Source organism: Elephas maximus, chromosome 3, assembly GCF_024166365.1.
Source record: "Elephas maximus indicus isolate mEleMax1 chromosome 3, mEleMax1 primary haplotype, whole genome shotgun sequence".
NCBI lineage: Eukaryota > Metazoa > Chordata > Mammalia > Proboscidea > Elephantidae > Elephas > Elephas maximus.
In genome coordinates this window covers 111342634-111359022 of record NC_064821.1, presented here as the reverse complement: position 1 = coordinate 111359022, position 16389 = coordinate 111342634, and the positions used below count along the sequence as shown (strand labels likewise).

Sequence of the window (16389 nt, the reverse complement as noted above, 5' to 3'; positions counted from 1 at the left end):
ACGGATTCAATAAGGAACACTGGGAATTACGACTATCAACTTGTTTTAAAAGTCTGAATTTTGCATATTGATGCTTTGTCCTTATTCCTAAACTGCTTGCAACATACTGGCATGTTTCATCTAATCAGTGGTACTCAATCAGGGGTGGTTTTGCCTTTCAGGGCACATCTGACAATGTCTGGACATATGTTTTGATTTTCACAACAAGGAAGAGAGTGTTACTAATACTCCATAGGTGGAGGCTACGGCTACTGCTAAACAGCCAAAAATATTCAGGACAGCCCCCTACAACCAAGAAATATTTGGCCCAAAATGGCAATAGTGGGGAGGTTGAGAAACCCTGAATAACCCTATGTAGGAGTGCTATACTTAGGTACTCCTAAAGGTCTCTTTATTGACTGTGCACTATTTAGCTTTTCCAGTAAGACTTGGAAATCATTTTGTTGTCTGGATTTCCAGTTGCAGAATTTTTAACTACACTAACTACATTCAGTATGCACTATGCTTAACAAGCAAACCCCCTTGATTTAAAATAGACATTAGTTACAAAGAGATTCCTTGCTTAAACAAATATTATTATTCTTAAATGTTTTAAAATGTAATTAACTCAACAGCATATTATTATTCATTTGATGTTTTATCTATTTAACAAAAATAAGGCTTTTTTCCCATTTCAAAGCAAGTTTAGAAGGCTACTAGGGATGTACTTAAGTGAAAATAGTTCCCTTAGTAGGTTTTTATTATTTTGGGGGGGATGGGGGATAGAAAATAATGTTGGGTTTATTTATTGGTTTGATCACATGATTGACCCTACTTTTATTAACATACAATGATGATATATGTTAAGAACCACATCTATAAGACATCTACTTCGTACAGGTTTTAAAGAATTACAACATTTTGTTCTATACAGCTAAAAATAGCATCAAGTGCTTCTAACACTAAAGACTTACCTATTTGTTGAAAAACTAAAGAATTTATCCTTGAAACAAATGTCTTCCCATCTGCATGTACAGAGCAGTTTTTATCTTGGTCACTCCAAAAACAACAATGGAAAGTTGTTTTGGATAAGTTAGCAAAGTAGGTACTTGAATTAAATTTAGCTTCAACAACTGCCTCATAATTTCCATTCAAACTGGAAGTGTTCTTTGACATTCCAGCAGGCAAGAGGAAGTCATAGGTCATGTTTGATGGCATGCAAGACAACGTAAATCTCCAGGGCGTAATTGGATATGCCAAGTTAAATGCAGTTATCACATAAATAAACTCTGTTAAAAATATTGAAAAAACACATGGAAAAACAGTTAATCATTTTGACTAAGATATCAATGGGAAATATCTAAGTTAAATGCGATTATGACAAATAAACTCTGTTAACACATTAAAAGGACGCAGAAAGACACCGAATCATTTTGACTAAGATATAAATGGGAATTATCTGAGATTAAATCATGTTGCGCTTAGTAGTAAATACTTCACTTTCTAAGTGCTCAGTCAGCGCCTAATGCATAGCTCTGTGCTTCCACCTTACAAAGTGATATACTTGAAAGGGTACATTTATTTAGAGAAATTACTTCACTCTCCGGCTTCTCTTTTTGGAAATTCGCACTTTGTTTTTTTCCATTAATGTAACATCTGACATGTATATTTTAATGAAAGTAAATTATGGTTTAATAATTTATTTTCCTTTTATAAAACATAATTATTTTAACTAACTTCCAGGATAAACAGGAAGTAGCGTGATGAGCAATTATATACATAAATTCAAAGTGGTGTTTTAATATTTCTTAAAGAGAACAACACCAAAATGTTAAGTCTACTTTCACTGGGTGATTTTAAAAGGGCTTGTTTTCAACCTCAGGACAGCTGAATGATCTCCTGAATCTGCCCACAACCCTCCAGATGATATGACATGTCCTTACTGCGCTCTCCAAGAGCCAATGTGTAACAACATGCTTCTTCCCGAAAACTTCTGTTGCTCCTTAAAGACCATTATCACTTTTTAAATATATAAAAATTAAGAATAATTATATAATCATGTGCCAACATAATCTTCAAAAGTTAAGCTTATTTTTAAATGTATAATTGAAAATGTAACTGTCCATAATTATTTTTTTTAATAAGTGATAATTCCTCATAATGTTTTTTACAAGCGACCCAAATAATTCAATAACTGAAAAATTAGGTGACAAATATTTGAGAGCTACCTTTTATCAAAGGGGCACTGGTTGGACAGTGGTTAAGCACTCGGCTACTAACCAAAAGGTCAGTGGTTTAAACCCACCAAGTGCTCCACAGGAGAAAGATGTGACAGTTCTTGGAAACCCCATGGGGCAGTTCTATTCTGTCCTATAGGGTCATTATGAGTTGGAATCAACTTGAAGGCCATGGGTTATCTTTTATAAAACATTGTTTTTTTCTAACATAATTACCATAAAAACACTACTTTTTTAAAAAAATTATTCCAAGTGTTACCTCATATACACAACAAATATATAAAGAGAATTTTGAACGATTATAGTAAATGTAAGAAAATAAAAACCAAAACAATCAATTCAGAAATTAATTTTCTAAATTACAAAAGTAATACATGCTTGTAAGAATATTCAAACAACACATAGTAATGAGTGCTAACAGTATGTTTCCAAAACTTTCTATATAATATACATACAAATTAATATAAATATGTATATGTATCAGATGAAGAAATTAAAGCAAAAATGCTAACATGATTCATATTATTGTGTGTACAGTGATGACAATTAGGCATCATAATGTCACCAAAAGAGAATCCCCACTGCAATTGTGTTCCTTTGGGCTTGGATCTTTCCAACATATGTTTTTGAAATCAAAACTTTCCAATGAAAACAAAATAGTTTATTTTTCATTTTATAAAACCATGACTACATAATGGTACTAATTAGCAGCATTATATTTTCTAGCCACACATGGACGATTCAGTTGGCTGAAATGGAATTAGCCTAAAATCTTCCAAGAAGTATTTGAAATTTAAAATGCAATAATGAGCTTCACGGATGTAGCAACTATTGAATTAGTTTAATTAAAAGATAATTGCATTCTGTTTACATGCTCCTTGGAAATGATCTTTCTTTCCCTCCAAATGAATCCTAAACAACAAGGGGTCCAGAATGTTCATCTAAAGGCGTATGTTATCATGGTAACAATATTCCAAGATCTCTTCTGAGTTTCAAAACTTTATCAGACCACAAACCTTCCAGAAAGCCAATGTGAAAAAACAGAGTGGAGTTGAATAAAAATTAAAGTATACAAAAGAGAATGAATATACTATTTCTCTTTGATAGTCCCTTCTGGCATAATTGCTTGGAAATCTGTAACCATGGCACTATCTTGGGTATTTTCTGTAAGTATATGGATGGCTACAGTGAAAAAGAACAGAATGTACAGCAAGGAAGATTTGCAGGGAAGCTCCATAGGAGTACCATAGGCTGGAGGGGTCAAGAAGATGCTCGAAACTAGTCGACACACAGGTAATGGCCCCCAGATAAAATGGATTTTGTTAAAGATACTGATGACCTGCATTTCAAAAACTTAGAACCCAACCTAAACTAGGTGATTTGGGTTTTAAAAAATCAGAGTATCACCAAAATGCAGTGAAGAACAAGTGAAGCCAGTGGGCACAAAAGTCATCAGCAATCTCCAGGGTGTAACTGGATATGCCAAGGTAAATGCAGTTATCGCATAAATAAACTATGTAAATATATTTAAAATATATTAATATATTAAATATATATATTTAATATATTTAAATATATTAAAAAGACACATGGAAAAACATTTAATCGTTTTGACTAACATCAGTGGGAAATATCTGACTAAGTTAAATGGAGTTATCACAAATAAACTCTGTTAACACATTAAAAAGACACAGAAAAACACTGAACCGTTTCGACTAAGATATAAATGGGAATTATCTGAGATTAAACCATGTTGTGCTTAGGAGTAAATATTTCACTTTCTAAGCGCTCAGTCAGCACCTCAGACACAGCTCTGTGCTTCCACTTTACAAAGTAGTATACTTGAAAGACTACATTTATTTAGAAATAACTCTCTGGCATCCCTTTTTGGAAATTCACACTTTATTTTTCTCCATTAATGTAACATCTGACATGTATATTTTGATGAAAGTAATGTGGCTAATTTCAAACAGAAGACTGCTATGGTTCACAGCAGTTAAAAACACAATAAGGCATTTAAAGAACATCTATTAGCTTTCTCTTAAGGATGCTCTTGCAGTTGATAGGAAGAAAAACTAGTACACCTTTCATATCTGAGTGAATTCTTCTGGTTGTATTCAAGGTGGCAATGTTCAAGAGATATGCTAGCCCTTGAAAATATTGTACTTGTCATTGTTTACCCTAATTATAACGGCGAATAGCATTTAAAATGACATCTCCCTTCCATTTGAGAATGAACCTCTCATTTTGTGTCATAGTCATTTATTATAAATATTATCACCCAGTAAATTGTCCCTTGATACAGAGAATAAAAGTTTTCACTATTGTCTTAGTTACCTAGTGCTGCCATAACAGAAATATCAAAAGTGGGTGGCTTTTAAAAACAGAAATTTATTTTCTCAGTTTTGGAAGCTAGAACTCCACCAATCAGGGCATTGGCTCTAGAGAAGGGTCCTTCTTTTTTAGGTAGCCCCAGGAGTTCCTTACTGTTGCTTGTCATTGTTTGGCATTCCTTGGTTCCTTCTCATTCCTTGGCATCTATCTTTCCCCGGTGTGTGTCTCTGTGTCTATTCTTTTAATAACTCAGAAGTGATTAAGTGTAGGACCCAGTTTACTCGAGTATGACCTCATTAACTAAACAAAAGAAAACTTTTATTTCCAAACAGATTACATTCTCAGGTAGAGGGGCCAGGACTTCAATACATATTTGGGGGGACACAATTCAATTCATAACAACTATCATCTGATATATATTTGTAATTCAATAATGCTGCATTTGCTAAATAAGGTTAAAATATTTAAATGCCATTATATCTTGTTTCTAAGTGTGTATACAGTATGTCAGAGCCCTGGTGGTACAGTGGTTAAGCACTGGCCTGCTAACCAAAACTTTGGCAGTTCAAACACACCAGCCACTCTGCAGGAGAAAGATGTGGCAGTCTGCTTCTGTAAAGATTTACAGCCTTAGAAACCCTATGGGGGAGTTCTACTCTGTCCTACAGTGTCACTTTGAGTCAGAATCCACTTGATGGCAACAAGTTTGGCTTTTATACAGTATACAAATTTTTTTTAATGCAAAAGAAAATGAGGTAAAAAAGCAAATTATCAAATTTACCACGCTAATGCAACATGGAAATAATGGGAGAAACTGTGTGCAAGTGGAAGAGGGGGAATATGAACTGCCCTCTATTTTCTGTGCAATTTTTCTGTAAACTTAAGGCTGCTCTAAAAGACGAAGTCTATTTAAAAAAAAAAAATGATGGACTGAGAGAAAGTACCTGCAAAACATAATAAACTGTTAAGGCTAACACACATTACATTTTAGAAATTTCTAAAAAACAACTAAGACCGATAAAATTCAACATTAAAATGGTCAAAAGCTATTAACTAGAAAATCACATAAGAAATATAAATATTCAATAGACAGTTCACAACTTCACTATAACCAAATAAATAAAATTGAAATGAGATGCCATATTTTCTTATCTGACAGGGCAAAAAAAGTAAAGAAATGACAGCACCTATCTTTAGCAGAAATGCAGCTGTTAGGACTGTAAATTGTACAAACCTGTGTGGAGGAGATTTCACAGTATCTAACCAAATTTTAAAATGTGTGTACTATTCAGCACAGAAATTCCTCTTCAGGAATTAACCTACTAAAATATTCACACAAGTATACAAAAATATAGGTATATGAATTTTCAAAGCAGCATTGTTTGTTACAGAAAAAGAAGTGTCTATCAATGAGAAACTAGTCACTTAAATTCATAATTTAAGATACATTGATACAGTACATTGTCACGCAGCCATTAAAAAATTAATTAAATCAGTAAATACTGACAAGAATAGCTGCCGTGATAAATTCGAAAACTGCAAAGAGTAAATAGGAAATATGCTGAATAATATGTACAGACCAATTACATTTTTGGAACAGTGTATGTGCATTGTGTATGTGAGAGAGAGAGCTAGATAGATGGAAAGAGAGAGAGATCATAGTTCTGGAAGGATATACCATCAGGTGGTTTCCAGGAGGTTGGGAAGGGTTTACGTTTTCACACTCTTTCCACGGGGTTAGGAAAGGTTTTCATGTTTACACTTAGGCTTTTGCTTGGATTGCATTGGATGAGAAGAACTCCTAACTGGAAATGGGAAATTATGTTAACCAAAAAAGGAAAGTGTGTTTCTAAGGGAAAAATATCTACCTTAGATATGGACATTAAAATAGCAAATAACTTACCCCAATGCAACAAAGCCACACAGAATTTTTGACAACTCATCTTACTTCAGAGAAGTAGACCTGAAAAACAGTAAATCTAAAATGTTAGGCCACTCTTACATACACATTTCTGTGGAAAATATTAAAAGAAAAGGATTATAAATAAGAAGTCTTTAAATTGTAATCCCCTGGATCTATATTCAGAGAGAAGGCTCACATGAAAACATAAGTTATATATTTATTTCTGTGTACATGTTATCTTAAATAAACAAAAACCATATAATAAAAAATATTCAATATTCCTTTATGTCATGGCAAACCTGAAAGGGCAGGTATCACAGGATAAGACTGAATTTTTAACTAAACTGCTCACAATGTTGATTAAATACATAACAGCCAATCTAACATCATTAATATCAGAGACTTCATCTTTTCTGGCTCACTTTTCAAATGTCTTTTATTTTTTTAAGCCTTTCTTTGCTGTGATACTACAAAGCCAAATATTATATCATAGGTAATGACTGAAAATTCATTTCCAATAAATAGGAGAAATTTTGCCAATGTGCTTTTTAAAACCCATTGTTCATATACAAATGAGGTAATATTCACATTAGAGAGTTATCAGAGTAATTCGAGGAAAGTCTGGTGGCTTAATAGATCCAGATGATAGGGATAACTTCAGTGACAAGGTTTCCTATAAATTCTATTCAATTCAAAATGTATCATGAATAAGATTATTTGTACTACTATGCCATGGATGAGAATTGTAATATAATTTTAATATATTAGGTTTGGGTTTGTAATGAAACACTAAAGTGTTCTGATGTTCCAGTCTTTGCTTTAGCTGAAATTGAGAACGTCATTCATAACATGGAGGTAATATGAAGTAAAAAGCCCTGAGCTGGATGTTGGGAGTGTTGAGTGCAGCCTAGGCACTTCCACTAATCTGTGGTGGAACTGAGGGCTTCACCACTCTAAACCTCAGGTTCCTCTTCCACAAATTGGATTGATGGTGATCTCTATGATTCCTTTCAACGCTACCTATGATGCTGAGGGATTTTATTTCAAAATAGAAATCCCAGAACTCTCAATGCCATGGAGATCTGCAACAACAACAAAAAAAAAAATTATAAAATATTAAGTGAGAAACATGTTTCATAATTCATGTCTGAGAAGTGGCACCATATAATGAGTAAATAGAAAAACTTGTTTATTTTACAATCTATAAGACTCTAAGGAAGAATACAGATGAGTAAAAAATATTTTACAGGCTGGTAAATTTGTTTTTCAGACTATCAGTTTTTCATTAGAATTTAGGTTTTTTATATACTGATATCACAAGGTTTCTCTAGGATTTCTAGAAATTGGTTCAATTTGCAATCCTCATGATCTGATATTTGCAGTATAGTGAATTACATAATATGGCCCTTCCAGCCATAGTGTCTGTAACTCCCAGTAGATGACTGGGTGAGACTATGCAAATGAGGTGCTTGTGGCCCACCAAGGGGATTGGGTAGCTTGGTAATACTGTAAATAAGATGCATGGCACCCTTGTGATGGCGGGACCATGCAAATAAGGTGTATGGAATCCCAACAAGGGGACTGGTCAGTTTTGCCATTCCACTAGGCTTAAAGGGAGATATGGAGAGAGAGAGAAAGGAGCTGTAACACAGAACAAAAAGAGAGGCAGCAGAGGTAGCAGGATCAGGACAGAGAGGGAAAGCTGTAACATCCAAACTGGCAGGAAACAGTGGCAGCAGAGGCAGAAGACGGCACAGTGGGCTTCCCAGCCCACAGGGCTAGAGAGCTGAATGTCTTTGGGCCAGGGCTTGCTAGTGGATTGGGATGGCTCCAGGCACTTATTGGTGGAGCTAAAAGAGCTTTGTAACCCTTACTCAAGCAGGGGAGAGGTCAGGCTCAGAGGTCTGAGGGGTCAAGGGCCGGGGCAAGGCCTGCCTACAGCATGGTTAAGAAGAGGCTGTCTTGATCAAGGAACTGTGTCCTCAGTGTTCCTGAACCTGAATTGTAACTTATTACTTCCCTAATAAGCCCTATAGTCATGAGTATGGTCTGTGAGTTCCGTATGACCACTGCAACAAATTATGGAGCCCAGCAGAGAAACAGAATGCTGTGGGAGGGATTGTTGGTGTCAGAATTGGTAAAAAAGGTTGGAGGACAGAGGCATGTCTGACCTCTGCCTCATAGGAATCATCCTTGAACTGCTGATGCTGATAATGATTCTTCCCCTTTGTGAAGGTAAAAGAGATCAGACGCCCCCACCATGCCATCTTTACAGTTGTCAGAAGCTGGGATCATTGCAATGGCTCCAGGCTGATGGAAGCATGAGGCTTAGGAAATGAAAAAATGAAGGGGTGTGGGAAGTGAAACTTTTGATGTTTAGATGGATACTTTGGTTCTTGTTATCTGTAATAGCTGAAAGGAAAGTAAAAGATGTTATGCTGCAGCTGAGGAAAGAAAACCTGAATCTGGAATGGCTTGAGGCAAAAACCATGCCAGATAGGCAAGATGATTGATAGGGGGCCAGGGTCAGCCAAAAGCCTGAGACCACAAAAGCCTGAGACCATATGCATATGAACGGGAAGAAAGGCAAGGGATGGAGAAGATGAAACTGGAATGTTTTTTAAAAAGGGCTATGTGTTTATTTGAATGTACTATGGATAATGAATGTTTCTCCTCCCTAGTGTTGTAAAGCAGACCTAAATGTATGACAGAAATGAATATTGGGTATTATAGATTACAAAGAGCATGCAACTCTGCCTTCAGCCAATACTTGATTGGATATGCTAAAAGGGGAACTAGAATTTGCCTGAAGAAAACACATGCTATTTGAATGCAGTAGCCTTGTATATAGAGTATTGTGTGGGTAAAATGGCCTGGGAATGGGGAAGAGACCTTCCTGGGGCTCCTGAACACAGGAGCCCAATGTATCATAATCCTAAAACCTATCAATTAAATCTTGAAGAGACCTTAGTTTAGACTGGTGGAATTAGGCGATGTAATGGTTGATGGGACTGAGGTGAAAGTTTGGATGTGAATTGAAAGATCTAAACAGATCTTCTCCCATGTGTCTGTCAGTTTGTCCTACTGTGGGGGCTCACGTGTTGCTGTGAAGCTGGAAGCTATGCCACTGGTATTCAGATACCAGCAGGGTCACTCATGGAGGGCAGGTTTCAGCTGACCTTCCAGACTAAGACAGACTAGGAAGAAGGACCCAGCAGTCTATTTCTGAAGAGCATTAGCCAGTGAAAACCTTATTAATAGCAGCGGAACGTTGTCCAATACAGTGCTGGAAGATGAGCCCCCAAGGTTAGAAGGCATTCAAAAGATGACTGGGAAAGAGCTGCCTCCTCAAAGTAGAGTTGACCTTAATGATATGGATGGAGTAAAGCTTTCAGGACCTTCATTTGCTGATGTGGCATGACTCAAAATAAGAAGAAACAGCTGCAAACATCCATTATTAACTGGAACCTTGAATGTATGAAGTATGAATCTAGGAAAATTGGAAATCATCAAAAATGAAATGGAATGCATAAACATTGATATCCTAGGCATTAGTGAGCTGAAATGGAATGGTATTGGCCATTTTGAATTGGACAATCATATAGTGTACCATGCTGGGAATGACAACTTGAAGAGGAATGGTGTTGCATTCATCATCAAAAAGAACATTTCAAGATGTATCCTGAAGTATAACACCATCAGTGATCGGATAATATCCATACGCCTACAAGGAAGAGCAGTTAATAAGACTATTATTCAAATTTACGCACCAACCACTAGAGACAAAGATGAAGAAATAGAAGATTTTTATCAGCTGCTGCAGTCTGAAATTGATCGAACATGCAATCAAGATGCATTGATAATTACTGGTAATTGGAATGCAAAAGTTGGAAACAAAGAAGAGGTATCAGTAGTTGGAAAATACGGCCTTGGTGATAGAAACAATGCCGGAGATCAAATGATAGAATTTTGCAAGACCAAGGTATCATTGCAAATACCTTCTTTCACCAACATAAACGGCGACTGTACACGTGTACCTCGCCAGATGGGACACACAGATATCAAGTTGACTACATCTGTGGAAGAGACGATGGAAAAGCTCAATATCATCAGTCAGAATAAGGCCAGGAGCCGACTGTGGAACAGACCATGAATTGCTCATATGCAAGTTTAAGCTGAAACTGAAGAAAATCAAAGCAAGTCCACAGGAGCCAAAAAATATGACCTTGAGTATATCCCACCTGAATTTAGAGACCATCTGAAGAATAGATTTGACGCCTTGAACACTAGTGGCCGAAGACCAGATGAGCTGTGCAAGGACATCATACATGAAGAAAGTAAGAGGTCACTGGAAAGACAGGAAAGAAAGAAAAGACCAAGATTGTTGTCAGAGGAGACTCTGAAACTTGCTCTGGAACGTCCAGTGGGTAAAGCAAAAGTAAGAACTGATGAAGCAAAAGAACTGAACAGAAGATTTCAAAGGGCCTCTCGAGAAGACAAAGTAGTATTATAATGACATGCGCAAAGAGCTGGAGATGGAAAACCAAAAGGGAAGAACACGATTGGTGTTTCTCAAGCTGAAAGAATTGAAGAAAAAATTCAAGCCCCAAGTTGCAATAGTAAAGGATTCCATGGGGAAAATATTAAACGATGCAGGAAGCATCAAAAGAAGATGGAAGGAATACACAGAGTCATTATACCAAAAAGAATTAGTCGATGTTCAACCATTTCAAGAGGTGGCATATGATCAGGAACCAATGGCACTGAAGGAAGAAGTCCAAGCTGCTCTGAAGGCATTGGTGAAAAACAAGCCTACAGGAATTGATGGAATATCAATTGAGATGTTTCAACAAACGGATGTAGTGCTGGAGGTGCTCACTCATCTATGCCAAGAAATATGGAAGACAGCTTCCTGGCCAGCTGACTGGAAGAGATCCATATTTATCCCTATTCCCAAGAAAGGTGATCCAACCAAATGTGGGAATTATAGAATAATATCATTAATATCACACGCAAGCAAAATTTTGCTGAAGATCATTCAAAAATGGCTGCAGCAGTATATTGACAGGGAACTGCCAGAAATTCAGGCCGGTTTCAGAAGAGGACGTGGAACCAGGGATATCACCGGTGATGTCAGATGGATCCTGGCTGAAAGCAGAGAATACTGGAAGGATGTTTACCTGTGTTTTATTGACTATGCAAAGGCATTCAACTGTGTAAATCATAACAAACTATGGATAACATTGCGAAGAACGGGAATTTCAGAACACTTAATTGTGCTCATGAGGATCCTTTACATAGATCAAGAGGCGATTGTACAGAACGAGGGGATACTGATTGGTTCAGAGTCAGGAAAGGTGTGCGTCAGGGTTGTATTCTTTCACCATACCTATTCAACCTGTATGCTGAGCAAATAATCCAAAAGGCTGGACTATATAAAGAAGAATGGGGTATCAGGATTGGAGTAAGACTCATTGACAACCCGCATTATGCAGATGACACAACCTGGCTTGCTGAAAGTGAAGAGGATTTGAAGCACTTACTAATGAAATCAAAGACCACAGCCTTCAGTTTGGATTACACCTCAACATAAAGAAAACAAAAATCCTCACAATGGGACCAATGAGCAAGATCATGATAAATGGAGAAAAGATGGAAGTTGTCAAGGATTTCATTTTACTTGGATCTGCCATGGAAGCAGCAGTCAAGAAATCAAAAGATGCATTGCATTGGGCAAATCTGCTGCAAAAAAAAAAAAAAAAAAAAAAACTGCAAAGGACCTCTTTAAAGTTTTGAAAAGCAAAGATGTCACCTTGAAGACTAAGGTGCACCTGACCCAAGCCATGGTATTTTCAATGGCATCATATGCATGTGAAAGCTGAACAATGAATAAGGAAGACCAAAGAAGAATTGACACCTTTGAATTGTGGTGTTGGCAAAGAATATTGAATATACCATGGACTGCCAAAAGAATGAACAAATCTGTCTTAGAAGAAGTACAACCAGAATGCTCCTTAGAAGCAAGGATGGCGAGACTGCGTCTTACATTCTTTGGACATGTTGTCAGGAGGGATCAGTCCCTGGAGAAGGACATCATGCTTGGCAGAGTACAGGGCCAGCAGAAAAGAGGAAGACCCTCAATGAGGTGGATTGACACAGTGGCTGCAACAATGAGCTCAAGCATAGCAACGATTGTAAGGATGGCTCAGGACCAGGCAGTGTTTCATTCTGTTGTGCATAGGGTCGCTATGAGTCAGAACTGACTCGACGGCACCTAACAACAACAACAACAAACAGATCTTGTATGAAGTAGTTGCATCTCCCTTACCTGAATGTATTATTAGTACGGATATTATGTCTAATTGGGAAACACTCCTTCTACCTTTTATTGTAAAACCGAAGGCATGTAAGTCTGCCCTTAGCCACGTATCAATTGAACACACTAAATGGAAACCTTTAGAATTGTCCAAACCCACTCAGGTTGTTAATTTGAAACAATATAGGATACCTGGTGGACAAAAGAGATTACTGCTTTGATTAAAGACATGCTAAAGTTTTTTTTTTTTAAGGTTGGAGTGTTGGTGCCAACAAGTTTTCTGTGTAACAGCCCTATATGGCCTGTAGAAAAGGCAGATGGCTCATCGAGGCTGGCAGTAGGCTATTGAGGCCTAAATAAAGTAGTGCCAACTGTGGCTTCAGCTGTTCCAGACATGGTATCAATGGTGTAGAAAATACAGAAGGCTAAAGGAGACTGGTATTCAGTGATTAATTGTGCAAATCCATTTTTCTCTATCCTAATTTTCTAAAACAATCAGCTGTAGTTTACTTTCATGTAGGAAATATCCCAATTTACTTTCACTGTATTGCCACAGGATTACTTGAATTTACTGGCTTACTGACATAGTTTGGTTAGAAGAGTCTTGGACTTGGTGGCAATCTCAAGTGTAATGATACATTACATTAATGATATTATGTTAATATCAAACACCAAAGAACAGGCTAGGGCTGATTTGAATACAGTGGTGGCCCACATGATCAACAGAGGGTGATTAAAAAATCCAGTAAAAATCCATGGCCCTCCTCAAACAGTGAAATTCTTGGGAATAATTTGGGCAGAAGCCACCTGTGAAGCCACCTGTGACATTCTGCAGGCAACCAAAAATAAGATTCTGCTGCTATCTATCCCCAAGACTAAGCAGGAGGCCCATTTAGCTGGTGTATTTGGATTTTGAAGAACACATATTCCACATCTGGGAATACTGCTGGCTGCCATCCATAAAACCACTCAGAAGGAAACTATTCAAATGGGGCCAGAGCAACAGCAGGCTATGTCAGAATTACAGAAAATGGTCTCACTGTCCCTGCCTTTAGGCCCTTATGATTCACATTCAGACATGATTTTGGAGATATCTGCCACACATGCTTATGCAGACTGGAGCTTATGGCAAAAACCAGAGAATGCTCCCCTACAGTGACCACTGGGATTCTGAACTAGAAATTCTGTAGCATGATACATGCCATTTGAAAAGCAATTACTCACCCGCTATTGAATGTTAATTGAGACTACCTCACTGACAGGATATAATATCATAATGAGACCTTAAATACCCATAATATGCCTTGGGCGATGTCAGAGAAATACGTTAACAAGGAAGGTGGTGACCAAAATAGTTCCATAATAAAATGAAAATGGTTCACACAAGAACAAGCTACTGGGGGAATGCAGGGAGGCACCCACCATACCCACAAGCAGGTAGCTTGTTTTCCCATAGGTCCTAACCTTAAACCACCTGAGAAGATGCCAGAGCTCACTGCCACACGGACAGTGCCCTATGAAAAACCTTAATCTGACCAGCAGAAGGCATCTTGGTTCATGGATGGCAGTTCCAGCATACATGGACAATGTGTGATGTGGAAAGCTGCTCCATTAAGACCAGCAGATAGAAAGACCCTTATTGAAGAAGGTAAGAACAAGTGAGCTCAATGGGTTGAGCTGCATGCTGTCTTCCTAGCCATGATGGAAGAATTGGGCAATGGTGAGAGTCCATACATTTGGATTTTTACCATTCAGGATCCATGGTCAGGCAAATGAGTGATAAAAAGTTGGACTATTAAGAGAACACCCATGTGCGGCATGAACCTATGGAAAGCTCTCTGGAAATTCAGAGGGCACATTAGACTAGGATACGTCAATACCCATCACAAAAAAAAAAAACCCTTCCTAGTCCAGGAGGTGACTGGAATCAGCAAATCGAGCTTTTGGTACACTCACTTGACGTGGCCAATTGGGTGCATGAAATGAGCAGGCATTGGGGTGCTTCAGCAAGGCAGAGATAGGCTGAATCTAAACACATCCCTCTTGCACCCTCGAGGCACAAAATTCCAATAAGAACTGCTCTGTTGCCAGCAACAAAGACAGAGGTTGCAGTTGGCTATGGCGAAGATTCCAGGGCAGGAAGGCCCTACACATAGCTGGCAAGCTGATTATATTGGACCAATGATGTCAGTAGCACTGGTGGTTACAAATGGGTCCTCACAGGAATAGATACTGACTCTAGACTGGGCTTTGCATATCTCGTGACAGATGGAAATGCCAAAAACACCATTAAGGGACTGGAACAAAAGATACTGTACCAATTTGGGTCACTGAGTTATATTTCATCAGACCAAGGAACAAATTTACAGTCCACAGGGTGCAGCAATAGGCCAAGAAACATCACATTACATGGACATACCACATTACATACTGCCCTCAGAGTAATGGTTTGATAGAAAATTGGAATGGGCAATTGAAACATTTGTTATCTAAAGTGGGGGCAGATAAAGGCATGAAAGCCTTGCTCATACACCTTTATGAGTATGTGCTCACACACAACATGAGGGAGGCAAAGGGAGGATCACCACTGGACAGATTACTACACTTCTCTGGGGGACCCAGGAAAGAGGGGCTGGGGGAGGACATTAGTGCCACCATACACTTCTTCCCCACATCACCTAAAATTGCTTTTTTCCTGCCAGATGCTGTGATCCCAGGACCAGGGATACAGCTGCAGGTTCCAGAAGTACGGGTGATCCCTAAGCAAGAGACTATAACTATACCTCTGAGCCTATATGCCAGAATTCCTAAGGACCTTATAGGATGGATTGTACCTTCCCCCATACGGCAAAATTGGGGTTAATAGTGAATACTGCCATACTGCCTAGTGGTTGGGATAGCCTTCTAGTGTTGTAGCTATGCAACCCTACCTAACATGAATGGGAGTGGCTTCAGCCACTCAGGGGAAAGCACTTGCTAGATTGGTCTTGCTACCACCAATCTGAACTGGCACAATAGCTGAACCTAATGTTCCTTCCCAAGGTGGAAAATTTTGGGTAAAAATAAATGACAAATGGAAGGAAGAAGAAATAATAGCTGAAGGTAAAAGGAATGAATAAATGGGTTATGCATCAGGGGAAATCTAACAGAGATTCAGAGCAAGGGAATAATCTTCTCTCAGTTAAATTTTATCAGAGGCCAGAGAGGGTAAAGCCGAGAATACTTTTGGAGAACCTGACCACATCAGATGGATACCTGCAGCAGGCATGAATGCCTGGTACCTCTAAGTAGCTTCACCCTGAGTACTTTTTGTCCTACTGAAGGACAAATTGTTAGTGATTGTTTTGGACTGGTAAAATGATTAGGAGGGGGAAGTTATCCTCCAAGTACAAAAGAACTTTGGTTAGAAAAGCCATAGGGTGGCCTGGGGTATGATGGATCACATTTATATGGCCTTTCTGGCCATGATTTTGTAACTCCCACCAAATGACTGGGTGGGACTATGCAAATGAGCTGCTTGTGGCCCACCAAGGAGATTGAATAGCTTGCTAATAATGTAAATAAGGTGCATGGCCCCCTTGTGGAAGTGGACCATGCAAATAAGGTGTATGCATCCCTAA

At 38.1% G+C, this 16389-nt stretch overlaps 1 protein-coding gene across 1 annotated transcript in view; it reads right to left on the bottom strand.

Annotated features, from left to right (window-relative positions):
- The window catches only part of LEPR (leptin receptor), a 116816-nt gene that overhangs the window by 66776 nt on the left and 33651 nt on the right, over positions 1-16389 (bottom strand). Inside the window, exons 2-3 of the mRNA XM_049879508.1 lie at positions 6454-6513; positions 954-1268 (exon numbers count right to left, since the gene is read on the bottom strand). Coding sequence (XP_049735465.1) covers positions 954-1268; positions 6454-6493 — 355 coding nt within the window. The 5' untranslated portion in view covers positions 6494-6513. The remainder of the gene's footprint in view (positions 1-953; positions 1269-6453; positions 6514-16389) is intronic.